Raw genomic sequence first — 27876 nt, 5'->3', positions numbered from 1 at the left:
TCTCCTTTCTCCATGTCTTCTTTCCTCTCTCCCGTTCTTCCTCACTTTCCCGCTTTTCCCTCTTCCCTTCCTGCCAGACAAAGGCTCTGCTGGGTAGCAGTCGCTGCAGGCAGTCTGCCCAGGCTCTCAGGAATCAGTGGCAGAGCAAACAGTTCCATAAATGATCCCAGTGAGGATTGAGCTCTTTCGGGAAGGAGCCCGCCTCTGTGGCACATGGCATACCCAGTCTTTGGTCCTTCCTACAGGCTAGAGCTGGTCCTAGGTTTAAAGGGTCAAAGGTTGGATTCCAGTTCCAAGTCTCTTCAGTGCATCTGTCCCCAACCAGGGTAGACTCCTGTTCTGATGGGCCTTAGACAAATGCCACTCTGGGATAGGTGACCTTGGAATGAGAGTTTTGAGTCATAGGTTTTTGGAGTAGCCATGCACTCTGTTTGAACTTCCATAAAACCTATAAAAGTAGCCCCTTGCCGTATGCTTTCAGCATGGACCACACAGCTGACTGACAGCTCTGTGTCGGCTTGCGTCAGAGCTGATGCTCAGTGGTGTTCATGAAATGTGGTGTTCTCAGAGCCTCGTGTGACTGCCAGTGAGTTATCCCCAGTGAAACCAGGAGGGACCACAGTGGCCTTGGCTTGGAAGTCACTGACTTTGTGCACTTCCATTAATAGGAAGGATATTCACGATGTGGCCACATAGTAATAGGATCTTTCAGGTCCCCTAGTCAGATTTAGCAAGGTGACAGTCACCCAAGCCTTGCCAGGTCAAATACTGTGGCACATGTAGGAACGATAAAGTGGATAGCTATGGTCTGCAAGGTGTCAGTGGCATCAACCAATAGCCCAGTAAGAAATGCCACCTTGGTTCCTGGAGCTCTAGAGCAAGGGTGTGGAGCCACTTCTCAGCACTGAAGGCAAAATTCTCCTGGTGCCAGACTCCTTGGAGACCAGTAGAGATCAAGTCCCTCCTCCTCAACTCCTGTGTCCAGGAGATGTATGTGTCTCTGTGAAGGAACATTTGCTGTTAAAGGGAGCTTTAAGGATGCATTTGTGCAAAAATGGCTGTTATCTACTGAACTGAGGTCTACCTAACTTCCTCTGGCACTCTGTCTGCTCCACTCCGCTAGCCCCTCCCTCCACACCACCTCTTTCCAATTGTCTTACAGGCCCTTCCCCAGGAGAGATTCTTGAAGCAGACCTTCAGCAAGCATGGCCCCTGGGCTGCTCTACACTCAGCTTGTATCTGTCTGATTCCAAACATATCTCACCTTGAGCCTTTATCAACACACCATGACATGGGTATGCTGGACACTCAGCAGCCTGACACATGGTGGAAAGCGATGTTTGCCCTGTGTCCTTGGCCATGCATTTTGAAAATTTCTTGCTGAAGTTCAGCTTAAAGGTTTTCTGGTGTCCCATAAGATTGACTAGCCTTTGGCCCAGGGCCTCCTAGAGCCAGAAAGCCCACCAACTTCGCAGAATCTCTCTTTAACCTTTGTGGCCATTCGAGATGAAGATCCCACTGGAAAAATGCAGCGCCTGCCTCCAGCTGCTCACCCAGCATGCCGAGTAGGTCACAGCCTCTGAAGGGGTGAGAACAGGAGCCTAAACTGATCTTCAAGTAGATACCACCAACCTGATGGTTAGAGGGCCAGCCTGGTTTCCCGGTGGCCCACCAGGCACCACTCTGTCCCCAGTCCCATTTGTATGGCTGACACCCATGAACAGAATCGGGTAATATCAGAAAAACAGCCTGACTCAGAACAGAGATGGCTGTTGTCTTTCTCTGAAAACACAGCACATACTAAGAGCTGCATCAAGACAGGTTTGGGTTTAAATGAGTAGATCATGTTCCTCACTAGCCTCCTCTGAGGAATGTATTGGCATCTCTGGTTTTTCCTCAGTGGAGTGGGCTTCAAGCTCATCAGACCCCAGCCAACAGCTGTCGCATCCATGTCTCAGAATCTCAGAGACATGAGAAAAAGAGTGTGTTGCTTTGCTCCCCCAAGAGAACTCCTTTTGTCAGGGAGAGTGGTTGCATAGTGAGGTTCACCTTTTGGGAAGTCCTGTGCCAACGGGAACTGACCAAACTGCTTCCATGGTCAGTGTCATGTCTTGACCACGTGGCTGCCAGGTGCCGTTGTTGGCAAAAGAAAATGAGAAACATCAAGTTTTACATCATAGACAGCGACCAGGCTCAGTTTCATTTTCTTTTTATTTAAAAGTTTCCCAGTTGAGGTCAAATAGAGAAACTCTGGAATGATCTGTGAAGAGAGGAGATAATGGTCTCCTTTTCACATCTCTTTCCCCCTTGTCCAGCTTCAAATTCATTTGTTCAGTGAAACATGCTTCACCACTGGGCACAGGTCACCCCTACAGTGGTGAGGCCAGAGCAGAGACAGATGGGTATCTGGGCTCCCTGGCCTGCAGGGGGCACTTGGGCATCTTTCCCAGACCCCTGGGTCTCAGTGTGTATCAGGTCATGTAGAGTCTGGATTCAGGCCCTGAAGACCAGCAAGTGGCTGACCCTTTCCTGGTAAAGTTGTCACTGGGAGACATTTCACTTCTTAAAAAAAAGCTCTTTTGTCAGGCCTGAAACCAAGTGTACCTCACAACAGATGACTGCCACTTGGCACTTTTCTAGGAAGATGTCAGTATTATCATGTCAAGTGTCACTATGTTTTCTGCACTGAATGAAAAAGAAATTATCTTTATAGCTATATCTTAAATACTGTGATTTCTGTTTTTTGTTTTTTAAATGCTCTGATACAAGCAGTTGACTAGCTTGTGATTGTGTGTCTGATTGCCAACACCTGGAATCTTCTAAGTCGGGGTTCAATGCGGTGTATGTTCAAAGCCTGGCCCTTGAGCCTGCTCGACCCAGGAAGCCCAAATACACAACAGCACCACTGCCTGTTAGCACATGCCCCACACCCGAGCTGTGCACTCTCTCTTTCCAGTGTGGGCATCTGCTCCTTTAGTCATCGGTTTTTTTTTTCTTTTCCTTTTTCTTCCCCCTCGCAACAAGTGCAAGCCAATCTGTTTGTATCCATCTCTGCCAGCCAGGCCTTCCTGAACCCTGACTGGAAGTCACTAACCTTACACTGGCGTTGCTATCAAGGCTACTACTGAGTAGGCTTATAGGGTTAACAGCTGCCCGCTATTCAGGGAATTGTTACCTGTAAATTACCAAAGAACTGTGGTGGTCTGAGTTGTCCCACTGTGTCTCCATGTCATTTCCGGTCTCCTGGCCACATTGCTCCTTGGTGTGTCTTTGTAACACCCTCCAAGACCCACAGTGCCATCCCACTAGAGCCCAAGGGGAGGGGTCTGACAGACACACACAAGGACATGCTCATTTCCAAAGCAAGGTCTGAGCCAGCTTTCTGCCACCTGCTCACTACTGTCCATGTGCCATTCTCTCAGAGCTGGGGGCCTGCAGCCCTTCTTCACTTCTGTGGTAAGAACGGTCCTGAACAGGGATTGTTGAGCCAGTGCCGGCATCCTCTCCCACTTCCCAGCTCTTCGTGGATACAGGGCTACCCAGGACATCAGGAATCCAGGGTGAACACAGAAGCACAAATAGAATTTACTAGTCACATGAACTGACTGGTTCCAGGCAATTAGAAAATGGCTGTAACTTAACCTTAATTAAAAAAAAAATATTGAGTCTTCTTCGTTTTCTCCATAGGAGATTGAACTGACTGTATGCATTGATTTATATCCTGAATTTATGGGAACCTGTATGTTTGGAAAGTCCTACTGTAAGACTGATGAATGTAAAGAGTTAATTTCAGGGTACAGTTTTGCCTTAATGGTTTTAAAAAAAATAAACTATTTTTAAAACTTAGTTGGTTCGTTTTGAATGCTGCTGGGACATGGCTGGTTTGCACAGACCGAGCCCCACAGACTGACCCCGATAGGATGTACTGAGTGTCCAAGTAGGTCAGTGAAAAGGTTACTTAAACCATTAGCTTAGTCTTCAGGTCTTTAATTATAAACATGGTACAGGGTCAAGGTTTAAATCATTTCCCAGACATGTGACACAGAATGTGACGTAACCCTTGAATACCCTTGGAGGCTGATTTCCCTACAGATATGACATCATGCTACTTGGAAGTCCTAAGAGAAGCCGGGTGTCTCCCACAGGTACATCTACCGGGAGTGTCTACCAACTGTCCACTGAAGGAGGCTCCCTTTCCCTCACTCTTGGCCTCCACTAGAGGCCAGTCCTGGAGCTGCAGCTGGATCCACTCCAGCTGTCTGGCCTCAGTCTTGGCAACCTCCTGGGTTCCCATGGCTCCAGGTACTCCACAGTTCAGAGAAGGCCAGATACACAGCTCCCAGTCGGAACCCTGGCCAAACCAGCCCGGTGCTGCACTGGAGGAGGCCATGCACATGGTGGTCAGGGATGGCTGGAAGGCCTCTTGGAGGCACCTTTTCTCTTCTCCACATCCTGCCGGATTTCCTGAGGGAAGGCACTGATATTCTCCTGAACGCAGGGGAGGCAGACCCTCTTGGAGTAGAACAGGCTGCAATCCTGTGAGAAGAAACAGGGCTAGAACATGGAGGGTGGGGGCAACACAGCACTGCCGCTCCCAGGCAAGCCCCGCTCCGCCACACCGCATAAAACACAGGGAGAGGCAGGCTGGCAGAGTGGCCACCCTGCTTGAAGTTCTGAGGAACGATCCATTGCAATGGAGACCAGCTTACTAACAATGTATTGTTTAATCCAAGAAAGGGGAAGATGCCTGACATTCTTGGGGGCAACTCCCACTTCTGCTTCCCAAATACAGCCCAAATCCAGGGAGTGAGCAACTCGAGGCTCCTCAGAGGCTGGCTCCCAGCCCACTTTTCCAGTCTGTTGACCTCAAACACTCCCTCCATAGTCTTCCCTGAGGCTCCTGCCACCATCCCCTACATCAACCAGACAGCCTAGAGAGAGGACAGTTGTCGGGTATGACCTGTGGCAAGGCCCCTTGTATGCACTGACCCTGCAGCAGGTATCAAGGGGTTCCCAGACCCTATGACGACTGCAAGGCCCAACCTCAGGCTGAGACACTCTGTCTGCCCTCACTGGCCCTTTCCCTTTGCCCTTGTATCCCCAAGGCTAGGCTAGCTGTCATCTAAGAACCCTCACCCTCTCTCCACCTGGTGATCAGGAGGTTCCCAGATCTGTGGGGCAAAAACAGGAAGTCCCCAGGTATACCTACCGGGCCCACACACACCAGCCTGCCGCACACACTGCACCGCGAGCCGAGGACCAGAAACCTTGCCTTGTCTGAGGAGAAGGGATCCTTCATGATGTAGCTCTCCTCCAGGAGGCTGCAGGGAGAAGGGACACTCCCCTGTGAGCCACGGCAGGGCTGCACGGCAGCACCAGGAGCCTCAGCTGGCAGGAACTAGTCAACCTGAGCAGTAGGGTAGTGGCAGAAAGGCTGGCAGCTGGGGGACAGGCAGGACCTGAAATGTGACCTAGCCCCAGCTCCGCAAGGTGCAGTGGAAGCCTCCCAGTGCATGCCAGAGCAAGTAGGATTCACTAGGTGGGCTCATGAGGTCAATGGGGAGCACACTCTACTCCATGCCACATACATCAGCGTGAGAGCAACTGAGTGGCATGATCCTCCAGGGACGCAAGGGAATTGAGCCTGGTCCCCTGTTGCTTTGTCACGAGTCCAGAACAAGCCAGCTTTCTCACATAATGTGTTTGATGAAGGATGAACCACAATCCAACAAACAAGCTTAGAACTATCTCTACTCCCAACCTGCATGAAACAGACCTTCAGAAAGCTGGTCCTTAGGAACCACTAGGTACCCACCCAGCCCCGAATACCATCAGCAGGGACAGCACAGGGCAAAACGCCACAATGCTCCTCCATTGCTGTTTGGCCTGGGCCACAAGGCTTCCATCTCATAGAGCAAGAGCTTAATTGTCCGCTGCACCTACAGGGAGGGCAGGGAATCCTGGCAGAGTTGTTTTTTTTTTTTAAATATTTATTTATTATGTATACAATATTCTTTCTGCGTTATGCCTGAAAGCCAGAAGAGGGCACTAGACCTCATTACAGATGGTTGTGAGCCACCATGTGGTTGCTGGGAATTGAACTCAGGACCTTTGGAAGAGCAGGCAATGCTCTTAACCTCTGAGCCATCTCTCCAGCCCTGGCAGAGTTTTTAAAAAAGCTTTCCAGCCTCACCTGGGGCTTCCCTGGGCTACGCCTGGAGCATCCAGAACAAGGGCAAGGACTGATCTAGGGTACAACACATACACTCTCCACACAACACCCTCCAAGCAATGCTGGACAGAGCCTCTGGAACACTGGCTCAGAGCGCATACTCACACAACAGCCTGGGTGTCTGGGGGCTTCTGCCCCACGTAGCTGTAAGGAGCTGTCAAGGCACAGAGCTGGCACTCAAACATGCCCAGGGGGCGGGGTTCTGCCTCAGATGCCATCTTCTGTAAGACCAAGAGGTAGGGGCATCACCATCGGAACCGAGAACCAGCACCCTTCAAATCCAAATCCACTCTGCCTGCTGTGCATATTCTCATCCACAAGATGCAAGCCTCCTTGACAAGTAAGCTCAAACTCAGAGCAAGTAACATCTACTCAATGCCACCCAGGATTGCCAAGTGGTAAGATGAACTACGGCTAGCCTGGGCTACAAAACAAAGTGAAATCAGAGAATTTGGTTTTCATCCCCACATGCTTCAACTAGATAATTTACTTTGTATTTACATTCATTTATTTGGGGAGAGGATTGTGCATCCATGGAATTCATGACAAGTTCAGAGGACAACTTGCAGGAATTCTCTCCTACAGTATAGGTCCTGGGGATTGGTACAGGGTCATCAGCCTTGGCAGCGAATGACTTTAATCTCTGAACCATCTCACCAGCCATAATTTTTTAATTTTATTTTTGTTGTTTGACTGATTTTGTATAGGTATGCATGTGTGTATTAGTCAGGGTTCTCTATAGTCACAAAACATGGGATGACTCTCTCTCTCTCTCTCTTTCTCTCTCTCTCTCTCTCGTGTGTGTGTGTGTGTGTGTGTGTGTGTGTGTGTGTGTGTGTGTGTGTGTACAGCAATTTATTGGTCTGTCTTACAGTCTGTCATCCAACAATGGCTAGCTGTGAATGGAAAGTTCAAGAATCTAGCAGTTGCTCAGTCCCATGAGGCTGGGTGTCTCAGTTGGTCTTCTGTATGTTCTAGAATCATAAAGTAGGTGATTCCAGTGAAGGAATGGATGTGCTGACAAGGTGAGAGCAGGCAGGTGAAGAACGAACGAGCCCTTCCTTCGTCCACTGTCCTTACATAGGCTCCCCAGCAGAGGGTGTGGCCCAGATTAAAGGTGTGCTTCCGGCCTCAAGATCTGGACCAAAGGCATGTTGTCTTCTTGCCTCAAGATCCAGATCACAAGTGTGCCCTCCATTTCTGGATTGTAGTTCATTCCAGATACAGTCAGGTTGACAACCAGGAGTAGCCATCACAATGGGCCACAGAACCAATGTGAAGCCAGTTCTTACCTTTCACCAAGTGGGATCTGGAGATCAGTTTCAGGTCAGGCTTGGAAGCAAGGCACCTTTATCTGCCGAGCCATCTCACCAGCCCCTATTTGGATAATTTCTATAGACTTCCTTCAAGTTCACTGGCTTTATTCACATAACTGATAGGCCCCTTAAGTTATTCTTCCTCTCTTCCTGTCTACTGTTCTTTTTCTCCTCCTCTGCTGAAATCCCCATCTGTGTATGCATGTTATGTGTCTTTTCCACTGGCATGTTGAACGTGTTAACCATGCTTGTTTTAAACCTCCCATCTGATAGTTTTAACAACATCTGAGCCATGTCTGGTTCTGCACCTATTGAGTATCTTGTTCCTTGGCAGCAAGGCTGTCTCCTTGTTCTTTCTTGTGTCTCAGTCTGGGTTATAAGCCTGATTTGTCTATAAAATGGTAGAGGTAAAAACAGTATTTAGGACTCAGAGTGGGCATGTATGTCAGGCCTGTGCTGTTTGATGCTGAATCAATCTAATGAGAGGTTTGGCTTTCCTGGTTGTTCTTCTGTACTGGCTTTGAATTTCTCTAGCATTACTTGTGCTTAGGTGTGAGATTTATTGGCCTCTCAGATACTATTTAAGGACAGATTCATGTGCCTCCTGCACATTCCCTTCACTGGAAGAATCTTCACTTGCCATTTTGATGGCACTTCTATACTCAGGTGTAGCTAAGGTCTTGGAGGACCTGCCTCCCTGTAGATTGCTGGCTAAGTGGTCCACCGGCAAAACAGTTTGATGAGTTCAAGAAAACGCAACTGACAGATTTTACGGCGCCGTATTGGAATTCCTACCTCGCCTTTCAAAGTTCCCACACAACCCATCAGCAGCCCCCCCGCCCCCATCTGTGCCCTCCTCTAACCCTCCAGGTCCTGCAGATTTGGAGCCAGAAGGCACAAGCCTTGGAAACTGGCAGGGGTTCCAAATGATGTCTAAAAATGAAAATCCTATTTTGGGTGTGCGCGAACCTAGCTAGCTCTGCTTGGTATCTCAACTCGCACGTCGCAGGCCTGCTGCTGGGCACGTTGCCCTCGCAGCAGGTGACAGTCAGGGGACAGTCCCAGGATAGCGAGACTCGGCCAGAGCCTCCACCTCCCGCTCGGTCTCCCGGATCAGCAGGGCTCCGCCTGGCGACCAAAGACACCTACGGCTCGGATCACCCACTAGCCACCCGCGCGCAGCCCTCCCCTCGCCCTCAGCGGGGTGTTAGGCCAAACGCCTCCCTCTCAGCTTCCAGAAGCGCCGAGGCTAGATCTAGCGAGCCCGGCAGTGAAGAAAGAACGGTGCCGCTCACCACGCGCGTCCCCGCGACACACGACCACGCGCACTCACCACCTCCCTGCCGAAAGTCCCACGGCGCCTGCGTGACCCGCCCACAACCCTGGCTCCACCCCATAGCGCATGCGCGGCCCGCCCCAGATCCGCCGAAGCTCCGCCTTCGGCCCGTAGCGTCCGTTTAGTCCCTCCCGGTGGAGCGGGTGGCGATTCCCCCAGGTCTCCCCTGTGGCGTGTCCTTGTCGGGGAAGAGCTTCACTGGCCGCTTCTGTTTTCACTGCTGATGTCTAGAGGTTGTGGATCTCTGCTTGAGCTCTGTCTGGGCTTCTTCAGGACAAAGCATACTGATGGCAGACAAAAACAAAACCAATTATTCCTAATTTTTGCTTGGTGAACCAGTGGATGTATTGGGATTATTTACAGAGCTAAAGATGACTGAAGTAATTGCAACATTGAAAAGCCTACCCAGTGGGGTTAATGACTTGTCTGCACGACTTGAAGGCAGCTCCATCTGCCTCCTGCAACAATTTCTAACTGCTTTAGTAACTTTGGGAAGGGGCTTTGTGGATATTCTTTTTTTGTTTGTTTGGTTTGGTTTTGGTTTTTCGAGACAGGGTTTCTCTGGGTAACCGAACCCTGGCTGTCCTGGAACTCACTTTCTGAACCAGACTAGCCTCGAACTCACAGAGATCCTCCTGCCTCTGCCTCTCAAGTGCTGAGATTAAAAGCGTGAGCCACCGCGCCTGTCGTGGATAGTCTCAAATTAAAAGTTTGGTGAACTTTCTGATTCTCGTCCATCCTCCTCTGCCTCCAGGAGAGAATGTTTCCATCTACAGGAAAGGGAACACTATATAACACTTCGCTTCTTTCTATGGCCAGTATTTCTGCACTTCTTGAATAATGTTCCCTGAACCTTGGAAGGGGTCACATAGAACTCTGATTACTTTCTTTCACTTATGGTTGGGCATTGGGCCGCGATGCCATAGGAATAGGTATTTACAGCTGTTTGGCTGGTTTTGAGTCTCATTAACTACCACTGACTGCAAAAAGAAGAGCAGCAGTAACTGTGGGTAAGAAAGACAAGTATTTTACGGGCATGTCTGTTCATTTAACCAAACAATAGTACTCTCCCCACCAGAGCCTATGACCTCCAGCCACAAGTTTTTGCCAGTTTTATAGTTCCAAACATGGGTTCCTTCCTGGGGAGCCTTAAATCCAATCAGTGTTGTCTACATTCACACCAGTTTGCCATTATTGCACCAGCAGGCACCCCTTGCCTGGCGTGGTCGTGTAATGAAATCCATAGCCAAGCAGGACTATTGGCAATAATTCTCCCTCTGCAGTGTGGGCTCCTCCTCAGTTTTGGCATAATTTCTCCATGTCCTGCGATATATGTGTTTTCACCTAATTTAGCCATGCAACCAACATTAGTGGAAATTGCCTTTCTGGTTTCTGGGATTTAAACGGTTTTGTTGGCTAGCAACTTGTAAGGACACAACCTGCCCTTGACTGTGTGGGATTTTCTTTCAACCAACCCTACAGCTTCTGGGGAGGGTTTTCTAACCAAGCAATGTCCTTTCTTTACTGTTGCTGTGCTGTTCTTCCAGACGCATCTCTAAGACATCTGATGGCCAGCACTATGACATATATGTAATAAAACCCTCTCACAGAAGATGGGCAGAATCACTGAGCTCCTGCCATTTCAAGCAAGTGCCAGTTGAGTTTGAGATTAGGCAGCAGAAGGGATTCTGTAACAAAGCCATTCGCAATGTACAGTACAACACAAAACAGCCGGGCTGTTGAGTGCTCCGCCCTAAATGGGACATCTGTAACACTCCCACCCCCAGCAAGGCTCAGGGAACAACTCAAAACAGGGGCCAGAAAGAACTTAAGAGCAGAGGGATGGCGGGGGAGGGCATTGTAACATGCTGTCTTTTGGGCATGGCGTGGCCATTGGCCTCATGAGTTCACAGCAACCGTGTTTACCTGTACAAGTCTACACGATAAGACCAAGCCAGTTAACATTCCAGCATGGATGGGGGAGGGACTCCTGTGGCTCCACCCTGTCTCCGGAATTATTGGCAACTGACGGCTACTGGAGAAAGAGGTGTCACGGTCCTAAACGCATCCAGAGTAGGCGGGACTTCGGATGAGGTTGATGATGGTGGTGGCAGCACGAAGGTGGGAAGAGGAAGTCTTAGGAAAGTACAGGAGTGGTAGGAGTGGGTAGATTCCAGGAATATACTTCTATGAATTTTAAAATAAAACTGAATATGGTAATACACACCTTTAATCCCAGCACTGGGGGAGCTGGGATTTTATTTAATTTTCATTATTTATTTATTTTTTGGTTTTTCAAGATAGGGTTTCTCTGTAGCTTTGGAGCCTGCCCTGGAATTAGCTCTTGTAGATCAAGCTGGTCTCGAATTCACAGAGTTCCACCTGCCTCTGCCTCCCGAGTGCTGGGATTAAAGGAGTGTGCCATGGCCACCAGGCAGAGGCAGGCAGATCTAAATAGTGAGTTCCAGGACAGCCAGAATTATATAGTTAGCTCCTGTCTCAAAAAAAAAAAATAGAGAGTGTCGTACAGATGAGTCTTCAAAGTCGCAGGACGCTGCTGTGAGTCTAGTGCAGCCATAACCTCGCTTGTGTGTTTCCTTTTCTGGCCCTCACCTTCAAAGGCAGCCACAGATACGCCTTGATCCCTTACACAGAAATCACTGCACAGGTCACAGAAGAAATCTCAAGTTTAATTCATATAAAACTTAAAGTGGCGTCACCATAAAGACGCATGCCTCTGGGTAACAATATAATAGTTGTTAGCCCTTTGTTCTTCATGAACAGTGAAACGCATTCCCTTCCTCCTAAATCATCCACCCAGTCACAAATGTACCCCAACGCCCAAGTCATCGGACACATATTGTTATATTCAGGACAGGTACCATGTTTCCACATGGACCTTTGTGCGCCTTTGTTGGCAACAGCTGTGCTTCTTGGTCAGACACTGTTGCCAAGTGCACTAGAAATGCTTATTCTGAAGGGATTAAGTGGGAAGTTTCAGATCCCTGTCCCCTGCTCTGATCTCTGCATCCTCAAACTCTAAAGCCAGTCCTGGCACTCCCCGCACCGGACCCCTCTCACCCGGGGCCTGCAGAAAGGCTGGAGGAGAGAGGTTTCCCAGGCATGGTCTGCAAGGGAGTCTCCCAGGGAGACTGGCCAGTTTGCTTCTGCTTAGAGGCTGCTGGCCTGAGGCTAAATCCACGATGGGACCTGGCCAGCTCTTTCCCTTGAGGTTGGGTCTCAAAATCAGTGGCTGTCACTCCTCCAGACTGCTGCAGGCTTCCACAAAAGGAGTCCCTGAATCCCATCCAGAGGGAATCCCACCTTGCCATCCTCTTTTCCCCCCAATATTCCCCTCTGCTCTGGGCTCAAGAGCAGGGCCCAGAGCGGGGATACTCCAGGTGTGGATATGTGCATGACAGAGCCATCAAGACATTCTTTGGTCCCCTTGACAAACACCTAATGTTTTGGGACAGTCTTGTTTGTGGCCCTTCCAATCCTCACCAGTCAGACAACAAGGTAAGCCATTTTCTTCCCATTGATGTTTCTGGTCTTCAGCCCCAGGAACCGGCGATTGTTTTTCTCTGGCTGCCCATACATCATGTCGACCAAGAATTCGGATTGGTCTTTGTCCCTAGATCGGGAGGTGAGAAAGTCAAACCCAGATCTTAGATTATCACACAGGTAGGTTATTGCCTCTGCCTCATCTGATGGCTCCTCATACACAGGCTGCTTCATCTCATCGTAGGCAGACAGAATCAACGCCTGAAACAAGTTGATGAAGATACAGATCATCACCAACATGAAAGATGATAGAAACAGGACCCCAAAAACCTTGTTGCTGGAAAATTCTGTGTTCTGAAAGGCTGACACGCAGTAGGAGAAGATGGTTTGGGTGGCGTGACTGATGTTGCTGTAATTCCATTCGTGCTGACCGAACACCAGATACCCAAAAACTACGTACATGAAGGCATACATAGATACCACCAAGGCCACGTGGAAGATGCCAGGAAGGGCAGCCTGGATGGCCTTCTGAGCCAGGCGCACATCATAGAAGAATCTGGAATACCTGAGTGTCTTCAGTATGGTCAGAAATAACAAGAAAGCCAAGATGATCCTCATGGAATGATCAAGCCGAGAAACGGCATGGAAGGGGATGAAGGCTCCAGGGTGAGTCAGGTAAAGCTGGACCATGCTGGTGGCCAGGAGGTGCTTCTGGAAGAACAGTAATATCAGCAGGGTAAACATGCACTTCAGAGACAAGTTGAGCAGGTTGTACACACTTCTTAAGTAGGAAGCTCTTTCTTGCGTAATGACGTAGCCCTCGTCCACAACATAGGCACAGAAGAAAATGAGGATGGCCACATACAGGTAGGTTTCTGCCGAAGTTTCTCTGTTGAAATCAGATAGCGAAAAGGAGTACACAGAGAGGCTGGAGTTGACGACCCCTAAAGGAGAGACTTCGAATACAACTGAAATGCTACACACCAGACCGGCATCTGGATTCAGGGTGGTCAGTTCCACAATCACAGCCCAGGTCATCTCATCAAGCCAATTCTTTCCCTCAAGTTCCTGGAGCCTCAGTGTGGAATTGGAGATCTGCTCTTCTGGAAAGAAATAGAAGGCATACCCTCCAGATCCATAGGTGTTTAACACTCCGTAGGAATGATACACCCATTTCTTCCCAGGGGGCTTGTAAGTAAATCCATCACTGCTTTTGCCTGTAGACCGCTTGCCAGCCTTATTCCAAACACTGGAATAGTGTTTTGTGTCTTCTGGGTCAATGCCGTACTGCGGGTGACAATGGATTTCTCTTGCGATGCTTCTCTGCGCAAACTTCTTGGCCAACAGACAAGTTTTGTTGCTAGGTTTGGCCCTCACTTGCCTCATAAGTGGAAGGCCAAGGATTTTGGAGGAGCCGTCTGGAAGGAACGTTGGGTTCAGGTTGTTGTGTAACAAAGGCAGGAGCACACTGTTGAGCCATGTGTAGATGTCACCCAGCTTCATCACGGTGGCGAGACCCATGGAGAACTGATGGCCAATGAACTGGTTATAGAAGAAGCTGTCTTTATGGCGCAGGGTGACAATGAGGAGTAGGAGAAGGGTCAGGAATATGAAGTGGGTCACGAGGTAGCTCAGGAACAAGAGGGACCTCCTCCTGGTCCTCTTCTTCCTCCTGAGTATTTGGATTTTGTCTTCGCTCATGGGCTGGTATATGCTCGAGCTTCGGAGGTAGTCCATGTCCTCATGGAGCTGCTGCATCTCCTCTGGCGACATCTTCGCCTCCTGCAGCCTGATTTCTGTGTAATGGTACTTGCTGGACCATGAGAGGTTTTTACAGTACTTGGGGTTTTTTGTCCTGGTGCTTGACCACAGTAGAATCTTACATGGTTGTACAAGGAACACAGACTGACAGAAGGAGCAGAAAGATGCGAAGAGCCACTCTACTGACTTGTCATAGCCGTACGTCAGGCCATAAAATACAATAAGGAATGATGATACGCCAGAAGTGGCAAACACGAAAAACCAGGCTATATAAGTACACCACCTGGGCAGGATAATCTGGGTCTTATTTTTAACGGGCTCAGCAGTATTTAGCTGGGTAAAGGAGTCCCTTGAAGACGTGTCTTCACTGTCTCCCTTACTGTTACTGAAGTTCCTATTGGACTTCTGGGTGTCTGGGTCCTTGCTGTCTGCTTTCTTGCTCTTCTGGGAGGTCTTAAAGGCCCTCTTTGAAGGCTTTTCCCTGGGAGCAGACGTGGACCTGGTAGCTGTTTTGGAGAGAGCCTTCACTTCATGTTCATGCCATTTGTCCAGTCGCTCTTTCCAGAACATGCCTTCCTCTGACATCAAGGGGTGCTTCTGAGGTCCCACCTTGTCTAGACTCACTCGCGGTTTCTTCTGGGAATAGGTGAAGAAAAAGGTTATCAATATTTGCACGGGGATTGTGATCAACACACTTTCGATTCCTATCATCATTGACCGGATGATGCGCCCCTCTATGGATTCACTTTGCTCATTTCTGTTCAGATTGAAAAACATGATATTACAAACGAGAGAGCTTAGCAACATGGCCAAGCAGCAGGACAGCCGCTGGAGCCTGTTGACTGGTTTGGGGACAACGTCGGTGAAGACGGAGAACCACATGTGGTTTTTCCCAAGCTGATGGCTCAGGTCAATGAGGAAGAAGTCGATTCTTCTCAGAGGTTCATTCGGGTTGGTGACAGGAAACGTGGCCTCCAAAGTGGTGTCCACAGAGAGCCACCTTCGGCACATAAACAGCCAAATGCGTCTGCTGAAGAGATTTTCTACTTTGATGCGACTTAGGTACCAGCTAGGCGCTTTGCCTTCGTTGTCATGCCACACTCGGATGGAATGGATGTCCCCCAAGTCATGCTTTGTTGTCAGGAGGAACGTGTTGATGCTTCCTCGGTAGAGAGTTCTAAAATAGGGATGGGTTAAGCAATGCACGTCACTGGTACTCTCTGTTCCCATAAGCTGGATAAAGACGTTGGCTCTGGTTCCAGACCCCAAGCGACTCCCAGTAAAGATGGTGATCAGGTAGCATATGCTATCAAAAGGATCATTGTCAGGCAGTATTACCACATGGTCCCGAAGGTACTGATCCATTACATCCCTGTGCAAGGCCCAGAAAGCAAAAATAACATACAGGATTATAATGAAGAGCACAGCCAGGAAGGTTGCGGGGTTTTGGCTAAGTTTTCTAATGATGGTTAGCTGCAGATCCACGGGGTTGGGGATCACGATCACCTTACCAGTCACAAAGTGGGTGTGCAGATGATGGTAGATCAGCTTGACTGAGGCCAGCTGCCGCCGGCTCCGCCCCACATTCCTGCAGATGCAGTGGACTTGTTCCCATGTGGTCTTCTCACCCAACACACAGGTGCCTTCTTGCCAATCACCCTGGATCCCATACAAGTCCAAACAGTGAACCACGAAGAGGGCAATTCTCACTAGCTTGTTAGTGGGCCTAAAGACAAAACGAGGTGCCTGCAGGACCACAGATACGTTATACTTGAATGAATGGCTGCGTTGAGCTATGATTCGAAGCAAGGATGATGGCAGACAAACCACTCGGACCTCCTTGACTGGACAGGTTGGGTCAAACAGGCCACTCCACTTGGCAATGGGGGGGATGTCATGAGGTACCAGGAACATGGCAACCAAATTGGTGGGGGTGACCTTACTGCCTGCATATACCAAGGCCTTGAACAACACTGTCACTTTTGTGACAATTTGAATCAGCACCTCCCCGGTTCTTCTGCTGTCCACCTCAAAGCTAACTCCACCAGTTGTCATCTTTGAAAGCCCAGCACCCTCAAGGGCTGGTCCCACCATGAGGTTAAAACTCGCGAAGGTCAAGTCTTTTCTAGCCATGTACACTTCCGCTATATCAGGTGTGATCTCTATGACACTACCATTATCCGTGGCTCCTGTCATTCTGAACCCTACCACATCTGAAGAAATGTTTTCTGGGTAAGTTAACCAAGGAAAGGGGTCATTGGTGAACTCACAAAACATCATTGAAACTGGAGCCTTCGGAGCTAGACCGGGAACCCTGCTTGCAGTCAGTGTCGCAAGGAGGCAGTCCGGGCAGCGTGTCTCGTTTCTGAAGACCCTAGCAATATGCGAATTTTCAGCTTTCTCCACATACATGTTAAAGTTGCTGGTCCTCAGTACTGTGGTTTTGCTCCCTGGCACCTTGTTAGCCAGGATTGTGTCTGATAGTGATTCAACTACAAAGAAAGGGTCTTGGAACACATAGTAGGGACTGATCAGCTTAAGAAGGTTAGACAGACCAGTGAGGATGCCAGTGCCCACAATTTCAATGTGCCGGGTGTGAAAGTGTTTGTTCCTGCGTTGGTAGGTTTGCAGAGCTTGGTTTGCTTGCCCCAGCCGTAATGTGGCTCCCACCGAAAATGCTTGACTGGAGTTAAGGGCTTTCTGTGTTAATTTGGTGATCGCCATCACCACCTGGCAGATCTCGTCCAGGGTACTCATAGTGGGCACAAAAGACTGATTGACAAGGTGCTCCAGGAACTGAGCTCTCTCATCTTGGAGCTCCGGCTCCTTTTTTATGTTATTCAAGACAGAAGCCACCACATAGATTAAGTAGCCTGCAGGCAGCCAGTCCTGCTTTTGAAGCAGAGTAGACAGTGGTGACGTCAGTCCCATGGTGAAATTGAGCAGCTTCTGTAAAACGGTCTTCGGGGAGTCCCTGGCAGTTGGTACCAGTACAGTGGCTTGCAAAGTCACCTGAGTAAAAGTCCCTAGTGAGTCGTAGACCTGAGCATACAGCCTCAAACTGTAGTGACTCGCCATCACACCAACAGGAAGAAAGAAGGCAGGTGTTGTGGACTGTGTCCCTAAATACGCAATGGCCCCCAGTGTATTATTCTCTTCTATTGAACTGATTTCGCCAGTGCTCTCCAGCTCAGCTACTATTATCTTATACGTAAGGGGGAGGTTCTTATCCTTAAAATCACTACATTCAACAACAAACTTAGTAACCATCGAAATCCCTTTCGCTGGATTGATCTTGCACCTGCCAACTTGAGGGCCCTGGTTAATGACAAAGGGATGTATCAAATTCAACGTTGTACCACTCCAAGATACTAGATCCAGAGAAATCCAAAACCCGCGTTCCAAAAACTTCCTAAAGGCAAATGCTTTTATAGATAAAAAAGTCCCATTCCTCCTGGTGACAGCTTGCCCTGTCCAGTCAAACATCACTTCATGACCTGACCGAGATAAGATGGACCAGCTATAGAAATCCTGGCCGGAACAACCTGTGCAATCCACAGACAGAGAGAATCGGTCTGATACGACTAATGTGGGGCCGCAATTTTCTATGCATGAAATGAGCGCCGTAGGCGGGAGTCCTTTCAGTACCTGTACGGTTTTATCCGCAAACGCAGTTCTGTTTTGTTTCCGTACTACCATTCTGAAGTAATACACGCCGTTGCCCCTAAGAGTTTCTGGTGGGATGGTTAGTACCGGGCCCACTGCCCAAGGCCAATTCAGTGTATCCTGCTCTGGGTGACAGACATCCTGCTTGGTCACTGGTATGTAATTGTCATCAAAGTATATAGGATTTGTGGTACAGTACCAAAAAAATCGGAGCCCCTGTGTGGGGATGTCTGCCTCTGGGTCATAGGACATGTTTCCATTCAGGATCAGTTTATCAGAGAAATTCATAGTCACTTTGGCAGTTGCAGGAAGAAGAATCGCCTTCAGGGGACGTTTTATAACCCAAATGTAGATACTGTCCGAGTCTGTCAGTGGGGGCAAGGTGAGGTCCCAACTGTTGATGGACAGCGTGAAGTTAAACACATACACCCCGTAAGACAGGGCTAATTTGGGGATGTGGATAGAGGAAAACTTCATCACCCGCACCTGCGGCAGGCGCACAGGTCGGTTCCAGTCAGGTGTGTCGTTCACAGAGGCCACCAAAAAGTACAACCAATTCTTGCGAATGATCATGGCTTCGGGGCAGTCCCAGAGCATGGTGACGTTGAGGGTGACTTCCTCATTCCTGCTCAGGATGAGGGGAGCCTGCTGGTCTTTCCTGTTGATCTTCACCTGCTGAATGGTACAGGTGGCCGTCTGGCAGGACACCTTAGCCGTGGAGGCTGCAGGGTCCGAGGAGTTGACTTTCAGGAGGACACGCGCAGCTGCGCCCGAGGGACACCTATGGGGCAGCGTAGGGCCCGCGCGGCGTGGGGCTGTGCGCGAGGACAGGCCACCGGTGCCACCGCCCCGGACGCTGCTCTTCTCGCCTTGCCCTAGCCCCGGGGCACTCCTGAGCACGCCCGGTAGCCCGCGAGGGCTGGAGGATGGCGGGCGGCCCAGGCCCAGGCCCAGGCCCAGGCCCAGTCCCAGGAGCAGCAGCGCGGGGCCCGGCCACATGGCTCCCCCGGGAGCTGCGGGGCCGCGGGGCGCAACGGCCGACTCTGGGCTGGGCCGCGAGCGCACCGGGAGGGGCCGGCCACGAAGCCGGCCGCGCGGCAACGTGCCCTGCAACACTGGAATAAAGCGGTCCACGGAGCATCTGGGGCTCAGACGCCACGAGGCAATGAGTTCCCAGGGGGAGTGGGTTTTCAGGGACTGCGAATTTCTAGGGCTTAGTGAGTTTCAAGAAGAGTGTGTTCCCAGGGACGGTTGGGTACCAAAAGGCAGTAGGTTCCCAGGAACAGTGGGGTCTCAGGGTCATTAAAGGTCTCAGGTCCAAGAAAAAATACCGAACACTGCGGCGTGGGAAATCACAGAAAAGTGGGGGAGTGGGTCTCAGGGAGTCTCAGGAACAAGGAGGATCGTAGAGCTGCTGGGACCAGGGCTCTATCACAGGACACTGGGGCGTTAAGGGCAGTGCCATTTCCAGAAGGGCAGAGGCAAGGTAGGTCACTATGCGCTGGCCAGCAGCCTGCCGCAAGACTGCTTCTCACTGCCTCTTTTCTTCCCACACTGGTGTAGGCTCCAGGATAAGGACTTGCTAAATGAGGTTAATCCCGCTCCCCGCCCCCACCTCTTTTCTTCTTTTTAAAACTGGACACACCAAAAAAGCTTCTTAGCAGAAATTCCGCTCCCACGGGAAAACCAGTTCCAAAATAATGTAATCAGGAAGACCTTGCCAGCGCGCCTCAGCTCAGTCTGGGGACATTTGACATTTGTTCTTGTTTTGTTTTGTTTTGTTTCTTCCCTCCACTTTTAAATGCATTATTTATGTATTTGTTTGCTTGTTTGTTTGAGACGGTGTCATCCCAGGAACCAATTGAATGAAGATCCTCCTGCCTCAGCCTCCTCAGTGTTAGGATCACAGACGTGTGTTTGAACTTAGCTAAAAATAACTATGTAATTTAGGGGGGAGAAGGTTATTGGAGATAAAACCTAATCTGGGAATGATAGACAGGGGCTGTATCCCTGTACCTTTGGGGGCATTTCCTCCTCCTCCTCCTCCTCCTCCTCCTTCTCCTCCTCCTCTTCTTCTTCCTCCTCCTTCTCCTCCTCCTCCTCTTCCTCCTCCTCCTCTTCCTCTTCTTCCTCCTCCTTCTCCTCCTCCTCTTCTTCTTCCTCCTCCTCCTTCTCCTTCTTTCTCCTCCTCCTGCTCCCTCTGCTTCTCTTTTTCCCCCTTTTCAAAGGTGTTCAAAACTATAAATTTCCCTACTACTCAGTATTTAAATACATCCTACGTGCTTATTGTATTTTTGTCACCTTTCTGTTAAAATATGTCTAATTCCCCTGGTGTTTTATTTGTACCCATGAGTTAATTATCCCAAAGGGTGTTGTTAGTTACAAACATTGGGGGTTTCTGCAGAAACCTTATGCGTATTAATTTCTAATTAACTCTGCTGTAATTAGAGAGTAGATTCAGGATGATTTTTATTCTTTTAAATGCAGAACTTGCCTTAATGGCCACTCTGGGGTCCCACTTGGTATATATTCCATGTGAATTTAAAAACGAATGTGTACGCTGTTGTTAGGGTTGAACCAAGGACCTCATTCATGTTCCCCGGGCCCTCTTAACTGAACTAAAAGAAAAAAAAAACTTTTTAAAATTTTGATACAGGGTCTTGCTAAGTTTCTCAGGCTGGCCTCAAACCTGTGATATGCCTACCTAAGCCTTCTGAGTAGCTGACTTGCACTACCAGGCCCAGCTTAAATGATAATACCATAATTTAGAGACTGATTATATGGAGGCAGTAGGTAGTGGTACTTCCATCTTTGGTGTCCTTCCTGAGGTTTCGGCCGGTGCTGTAATTTCTAAGGGAAGTTAATTTCCTACCTTGAGAGTGGAAATTTCTATTTCACACTTCCCTTCTGGCATTTCTCACTGTGCGTTTTGGGGACTCTGTTGGTTGGTGAGTGTATGTAGCTTTGGGTTGATGCCTTCCTGACAGATTGCTCCTCCTGCCACTATGAAATGTGTCTATCTGGTAACAAGCTTTGTCTTGAATCTGTTTTATCTAAGCAGCCAACAACCCTGTGTACTTCCTGTGTGGCGATCTCTCTCATTTGACTTCGGTGTTTGATAGGGGTTTGTCTCTCTTTGTACTCAGTCACTGTTGGCTTGTCATTAAATTCTTTAAAAGATGACCATCTAGTGTCACTTCCGATAAATGTCATTATTGGCTGTTGGTGCTTCTCCTTCTCTTCTTTACATGCTTTATTTGTGTATGTGTGTGCACAAACATGAATGTGCACAGTGCATATATGGAGGTCAGAAGGCAACTTACAGAAGTCAGTACTCCCTTTTCACAGTGTGGGTCCAGAGGACCAAATTTAGGTTGCCAGGTTGGGTAATAAACGCCTTTAACTGCTGAGCCGTATCACTGGCCCACTCTTGTCTTGTGTGTTCCATTAATTCATTTAACACTTTCTCAGATAACCTTTGGGCACCAACATTTTCCTAGGCTGACAAAGAGGGTGAGCAAAATTAATTAGGCCCTTGAACACTGGACCCTTTTGCCTCTGTTTCCCAAGTGCTGGGGAAATTGTGGGGAAGGAGCAGGGAGATGCCTGAGGGGGTCATGTGACTTGCTGTTGGTTCCAGATTACTGCCAACAGAGTTAGGGAACAAAACTGTCAGCTAGATAATGCTGCCAAGAACAGGCATAACTGTGGGCATTTGACCTACACTGGAAAAGTTCATCCAGGAAAAATTCCCAAGGCATTCCACTTAATTTATTAATGTAGACCACATATTAAGACCTCTTTTTGTAAATTATCATTCTGAAATGGGAAGGGTGAGAATTTCTTTTTTTATTTTTGAGACAGGGTTTCTCCGTAGCTTTTGGTTCCTGTCCTAGAACTAGCTCTTGTAGACCAGACTGGCCTCGAACTCACAGAGATCCGCCTGCCTCTGCCTCTCGAGTACTGGGATTAAAGGTGTGCCCGGCTGAAGGGTGAGAATTTAAATATCGTATGCTCTTCTGAAACCCAGCGTGTTTGATTGCTTATCTAAAACTTGCTTGTCACAACAGACACTAAAACTAAGTGGTGGTGGCGCATGTACTTGGGAGGCAGAGGCAGGCGATCTCTGTGAGTTCGAGGTCAACCTGGTCTACAAAGTAAGTTCCAGCACAAGAGCTATTACCTAGAGAAACCCTGTCACCAAAAAACCAAAACCAAAGAGAGAGGGGGAGTAAAAACCAAGACAATATCTGAACTGTCTCCTAAGTCTGAAACATCCGACTCTGTGTGGTAAGCCCTGTGATGCAGGATGTGAGGGTGACCTGGCTGCGACATCTTTGTCCCCAGTAATCGCCAGGGTGGAGTCGGCTGATCAAGGCCAGTCAGGTCTATAGAATGAGAGTGCATGAAACTCAGAAGAGACTTTGCACATTCAAACTACCACACTCCACTTCCTGGCCCCCATACGCTTGTCACAATATCATAATGGAAAATGGATTTAGTCCAACTTCAAAAGTTCCCGTCATCTATCACAGTCTCAACAATGTTTAGAAGTTCAAAGTTCAAAGTCTCTTCTGAGATTCGTGTAATCTCTTAACTGTAAAATCCAAACAGATTACTTATCTCCAACATATAATGGCACAAGATATACCTTATTGCTCCAAAATGTAGGGAAGGAGAATCGTGAGAAAATACTGGAACAAAGTAAAACCTAAAACCAGGTGGACAAAGCTGCCAAGTTCTGCTGCTTGCTGGGGCTGGAACATGGCCCCCTCGTTCAATTACATCTTCACCAGCTTTTTGGTTTTGATGGTTACCTTCACTGCCAAAGCTTGACTGTCTTGGAACTTGCTCTGTAGACCAGGCTGACCTCAAACTCAGAGATCCATCAGCCTCTGCCTTCCCAGTGCTGGGATTAAAGATGTGTGCTACCGTACCCCACTCTAAACTTTTCTTTAGTTCTTTTTCACAAGTTGGAAAGTTAGCTGGGTGGAATCTCGTCCTGAATCCACCACACCATCTATTCCATTTCTTAATCTGTTTATTTCCATGAACACACGGTTTATCTCTGTTCTGCTCCCTGATGTCTCTTTTCTCAATCTGTACCTTTTTATTTGCTCAGCTTGTTCCTTTGCATTGTAAATCTTCATTAGAGTTAACATTGAAACCACAGACAGAGTCTACACTAGGCTGTTTTGAGATTTCCTCTGCTAACAGAATTAATCCAAAACACTTCACTTTAGCCTCAGGCAGACTATTCGGACAAGGGCAAAAAGCAGCCACGTTCTCGCCAAAGTATCACAAGACCAGTCTCTAGGCCACATACTAACATTCTTCTCCTCTGAAACCTCTTGATCTCCACAATTCAAATCATTCTCGGCATCACTGTCTTCCATGTTCCTGCTAGTATGGCCCATAAAGCTGTGTTTAAAGCATTCCACTGCTTTCCTATCCCAAAGTACCAAAGTCCAAATTCTTACAAACAAAAACATTGTCAGGCCTATCACAGCAGTATCCCAGTCCCTGGTACCAACTTCTGTCTTAGTTAGGATTTCCTACACAAAGGCCATACCTACTCCAAAGGTCACTCTCTTATGGGGGCCATTTTCTTTCAAACCACCACACACATCCACAGAAAAACATCTTTTGGGACAACCTGAAATATGTGTATTGGGTATTGATCATGCATATTTGGCTCAAGATCAAACTATCTCTTATTCCCTTTGAAGTGACAACTGAGCTTTTTAATGAATGTGAGAGGGGCCTCATGATGAGTTTGGTGATGTTATAAAAAGATTCTCCCTGTTTCACTCTCTGTGGTCATTTGCAAAATTAGAAGTAGGTCCTCGCCAAGACCATGACCTTGCTGGCTCTCTTGAACTTCCAGTCTTCAGAATGTGAGGCATAAAATTTTGCTTTATTAAAACAAAGATTAAAAGTGCCTGGCATTTTTTTTTTCTTCCTAGTAATTGACAGGTAATCAACAGTAAACCTCTGACTTTATTCTACACTAACTTCTCCCTACCCCTGCTCTGGCTTTTGCTGGTTCCTCAAGTCACCTCTGTCCATCCAAGTGAAAATGAATCCAGAGGGCACCTGTGTCACTGATGCCCAATGGCTGCACATCCCTGAACCTGGCTCCTCCCCCAGGACTTGGTTTTTGGTGTTTCCAAGCATCTCCTTCTCACCTGGGGTTCCTCAATTAGCCAGGACTTCCCTAGACATTCTTCAGCCCTGAGTTTGTAGAATTTTGGCCAGTCTACCTTCATGGTCAAGGCTATATCAAGGCTAGAGTAAACATGAGCACCCTTTGTACTCTGCCTCCCCACCACACGCCTTAGGGCTGCCGCCACATCAGACACTAGTTTAGGGCCCCTAGGTGCAGGCCAGAGGGCTTCAGGAAGTTCCTGCTATTCAGTGGGGAGGAGAAGGGGTCATCATGCTGGCATTTCCAGTGGTCTCAGAGACACCCCCTGTTTCCTCTACAGCCCCTATGCCTGAAGCAAGCAAGGAAACCCAGGCCCTCAATGGCCTCTATAAAGGTTTCCTTGACCTTCTTATGTTGCAGGATATTTGATCACACTGTGAACCTTGAGACCGCATTATTTACTGGAAAAACCTGTTTCTGATTGTTGTGTGGCTCAGCCCTAGCACTCACTTTTAATCCAACAGCTTTCTGCATATTGTAAACAGGATTAAATAAAGTCAACATAGACCCAGAGGCAGAGCAAGCAACCAGTTGACAGGAAGAGAACAGGAAAAAAACCATAGAGAATAAGAGACAGACAGGAGGATGGATAGAGAGACGCACAGGATGTAGAAGAGGGAGACATTCAGTTTGAGGGTATTTTGTTTGAGAAGGCAAAGGAGAGAGGAAATTTGGGAGGGGACATCAGCTGAGGTGGAAGGCAAGCTGGGTGCTTTCTCTTGTTTGAGTTAGCAGGGTTTCACCCCAGCATCTGACTCCTGAGTTCTATCAAAAATAACACCCTTACATTTTTTTTTACATATATTTGTTTCTTTCTTTGTTTGTTTGGGGGGAGGGGCAGGCACATGCACGCATATGTGGAGCTGAAGTCTAAGAATTAAGTTCAGTTTATCCAGCTTGACAGCAAGTACCCTACCCTCTGAGCCCCCTCCCTTACCCCATTGGTTTGTTCGTGGTATTTTGGAGCCTCCTGGTTGTGCAGGAATGGAATGCTGGTGATTTGGATTCTGGACCACTCCAGCTTCACTGGAGGCCAACAGTCTCCGGATTCTTCTCTAAAGTGATGATCTGGTTGACACCAGCCTGTGAAGATTGAGGAGGGAGCAGGGAACCCAACTCAGGTGCAAGATTCTAAGGGAATGTGGCACAAAAACCTCATCAAGACAGCATCTTTATTGAAGTGATAATCACATCAAGTGACCTGTTCAGAAGGGTAAAGCTACATGGTAGTAAGTACATATTCAAGGTTTTGCAGCCAAATATTTTGTCACCCCAAAGAAAACCCCACCACCACTGGCAGTGGTTGCTTATCCTCCCCTGCCCCGGCCTCTAGCAGTATGCCTTCTGTTTGTACCAATCTGCTGTTCTGGATGTTTAACGCCTGATGATGATGGTGATGGCGATGATGGTGATGATGGTGATGATGCTGTAGCTGGTGATGCTGCTGCTGCTGATTATGATTATGGTGATGGTGATGATGATGATGGTGATGATGTTTATGGCGATGGCAATAATGATGACAAAAATGATGGCGATGATGGTGATGATGGTGGTGGTATGTTTCCTTTTGTGTGACTTCTTTCACTTACCTACAGCACTGTGACCCTCCTTACAAACTCTGCAGAAGGCAACTGTGCGTCTTCTCTGGGGAGCTGTCTGTTCAAATCCTCCAAATCCTCCACTTGCTTTTTTTTTTTTTTTCCTTCCTTTGCCAGTTTCTCACTTGGATTTTTAACACTTTCCTGTTGAGTTGTCAGAATTATTTTTTTAAGATTCATTATTATTTATATATATATATATGTGTGTGTGTGTGTGTGTGTGTGTGTGTGTGCCTGCCCGAGTTTATGTGCACCATATGCATACGGGTGCCCATAGAGGCCAAACAACATTGGGTCTCCAGGTTAGAGTTACAGTTTTGAGCACTTGGTGTGGCTGCTGGGAACCAAACCTGGGTCCTCTACAAGAGCAGCAAGTGCTGTTAACTATTGAGCCATCTCTCCAGGCTCAAGATGTCTTCACAGATCCTGGTATTAGGCCCTTATCTAACAGTGACTTGCAAGTGTTTTCTCCCATTCTGCGGTTTATCCGTCCTTTTCCTGACAGTGCCCTTGGATTCAGAAAATATGCTAATTTAGTGAAGTTCAACTGATCCATTTTGTTAGTGGTGGATGTGTCAGAGCTGTGCCTACTAGTCCACTGTCAAATCCAAAGACATTAGAATTACCGCCAACCATGTTTGCTGTCAAGAATGGTATCGATGCAGCAGCACCAGATCCAAGATGGTGGCCAGCAGGAGGCCGGTGAAGGAGCTGGAAGAGATCTGTAAATGTGGAATGAAAAACCTCCGTAACATCAACATTAGGTTGATGAAGCTAATTTATTGGCTTGGCAAGGGCTAATTGTTCCTGACAATCCTCCATATGACAAGGGGGTCTTCAGAATTGAAATCAACTTTCCAGCAGAGTATCCATTCAAACCATCCAAGATCACATTTAAAACCAAGATCTACCACCCTAACATTGATGAGAAGGGGCAGGTCTGTCTGCCGGTAATTAGTGCTGAAAACCGGAAGCCAGCCACCAAAACCGACCAAGTAATCCAGTCCCTCATAGCACTGGTGAAGGACCCCCAGCCTGAGCACCCATTCCGGGCTGACCTAGCTGAAGAATACTCTAAGGACCGTAAAAAATTCTGTAAGAATGGTGAAGAGTTTACAAAGAAATATGGGGAAAAGCGACCTGTGGACTAAAATCTGCCATGAGTGATTCCAGCAAGTTTGAGCAGAGCCCCTGAGCAGTGTACTCAGATACCTTGCAAAGCAGGAGTCTGTGGAAAATTGACACATGCCACCACCTGACGTCCGCTTGTGGTAGTTACTAACTTTCTACAGTTTTTTAAATCAAAAGTGGTCTAGGTAACCTGTAAAGAAGGATTAAAAAATTCAGATGTTCTAAAAAAAAAAAGAAAGAAAGAAAGAAAAGAAAAGAATAGTATTCATGCCAGCTGGGGCAGCACACAACTTTAATCTCAGCACTTTGGATGCAGAGACAGGTGGATCGCTGTGAGTTCAAGACCAGACTGACCTACATGGCGAAAATGTCTTTAAAGGGGGGGAGGGGTATCTTTTCAGCACTTATATAAAACAGTATTTTAAATTATTTCTGAAAGTGAACAGTAATGCAGAAAATCTGTGACAAAAAAACCAACATTTTAAAACAAAGATGGATCTGCCTCTCCACCATCCTTGTTCACCTGACTCCCACACTCTGGCAAGAAACTCCTGCAGGGAACAAAGGGAACTGTATTATCCTTCAAACTCCATGGTAGGGAGGGAACTGTTCCAGGGCAGCACCGGAGTGACGGGTGAAGCCTGGCAGTGAGGAATTATCCCAAAACTGAGCTGCCTGTCTGAGACTCGCAGCTGGAGGAAGGCTACCGAGAACTTACAAGTAACAACCAGGCTTGGTGGGACAGATCTGTAAGGCTGTCAGGCATTATAGGCAAGTAATGTATCAATTCTAAGCAATAGGATCTAAGTTCAAAACCCACCTAAGCAAGAAAACTGATCTCAGACCAGCTTAGGCAATTTAGTGAGATCCTAACTCAAAACTGGCACACACACACACACACACACACACACACACACACACACACACACACACAACGTGTGTCAGTGGTACACTTCTTGACTAAGGTGCATGAGGCTCCAGGCACTGGCCCAGGGCTCCCAAGCCCCCCAAGAGCCTCTGACCTAGTGAAGGAGGCTCGGGAAGGGAGAGGCTGGATCACGGGTACCCACATCATCAGATGGCCAAGGGACATTAAAGCTCAAACCTGAGCTGGGCACCTCTAG

General features: G+C 48.1%; 2 protein-coding genes and 1 pseudogene across 4 annotated transcripts; 1 reads left to right on the top strand and 2 right to left on the bottom strand.

The window, feature by feature from the left end:
* Positions 1-12: 12 nt before the first annotated feature.
* On the bottom strand, positions 13-8906 carry Cdpf1 (cysteine rich DPF motif domain containing 1). Of its 3 annotated transcripts, none has more exons than XM_013348830.2 (4): positions 8882-8906; positions 6338-6453; positions 5210-5321; positions 13-4536 (listed from the first exon to the last, which is right to left on the bottom strand). In XM_013348830.2, exons 2-4 carry the CDS (start codon positions 6448-6450, stop codon positions 4402-4404), a joined length of 360 nt encoding a protein of 119 aa, XP_013204284.1. In that variant the 5' UTR covers positions 6451-6453; positions 8882-8906; the 3' UTR covers positions 13-4401. The 3 variants fall into 3 exon arrangements, with proteins under 3 accessions (XP_013204284.1, XP_005354452.1, XP_026638436.1); XM_005354395.3 differs by lacking the exon at positions 8882-8906 and adding an exon at positions 8844-8878; XM_026782635.1 differs by lacking the exon at positions 8882-8906 and adding an exon at positions 7525-8338.
* A 3485-nt stretch (positions 8907-12391) lies between these two features.
* Positions 12392-18814, bottom strand: Pkdrej (polycystin family receptor for egg jelly). The gene has a single exon (XM_005354394.1). It carries the CDS (start codon positions 18812-18814, stop codon positions 12392-12394), a length of 6423 nt encoding a protein of 2140 aa, XP_005354451.1.
* Positions 18815-26302: 7488 nt separating this feature from the next.
* LOC101980442 lies at positions 26303-26810 on the top strand (annotated as a pseudogene).
* The last annotated feature ends 1066 nt before the right edge of the window (positions 26811-27876 follow it).

The sequence above is a fragment of the Microtus ochrogaster genome, chromosome 15 (genome assembly GCF_000317375.1).
Source record: "Microtus ochrogaster isolate Prairie Vole_2 chromosome 15, MicOch1.0, whole genome shotgun sequence".
Lineage (NCBI taxonomy): Eukaryota > Metazoa > Chordata > Mammalia > Rodentia > Cricetidae > Microtus > Microtus ochrogaster.
Note: the sequence above shows the minus strand (reverse complement) of the source record. Positions and strands in the feature narration are given on the sequence as shown.

Bases quoted from the DNA above. Each gene is read 5' to 3' on its own strand.
- Cdpf1 (XM_013348830.2), bottom strand. From the start codon at position 6,450: ATGGCATCTGAGGCAGAACCCCGCCCCCTGGGCATGTTTGAGTGCCAG. The intron at 5,322-6,337 runs GTGAGTATGCGC...TTCTCCCTGCAG, and splicing joins CCAGACACCCAGGCTGTTGT to CCTCCTGGAGGAGAGCTACA. The intron at 4,537-5,209 runs GTAGGTATACCT...TTCTTCTCACAG, and splicing joins GGCTGGTGTGTGTGGGCCCG to GATTGCAGCCTGTTCTACTC.
- Pkdrej (XM_005354394.1), bottom strand. From the start codon at position 18,814: ATGTGGCCGGGCCCCGCGCTGCTGCTCCTGGGACTGGGCCTGGGCCTG.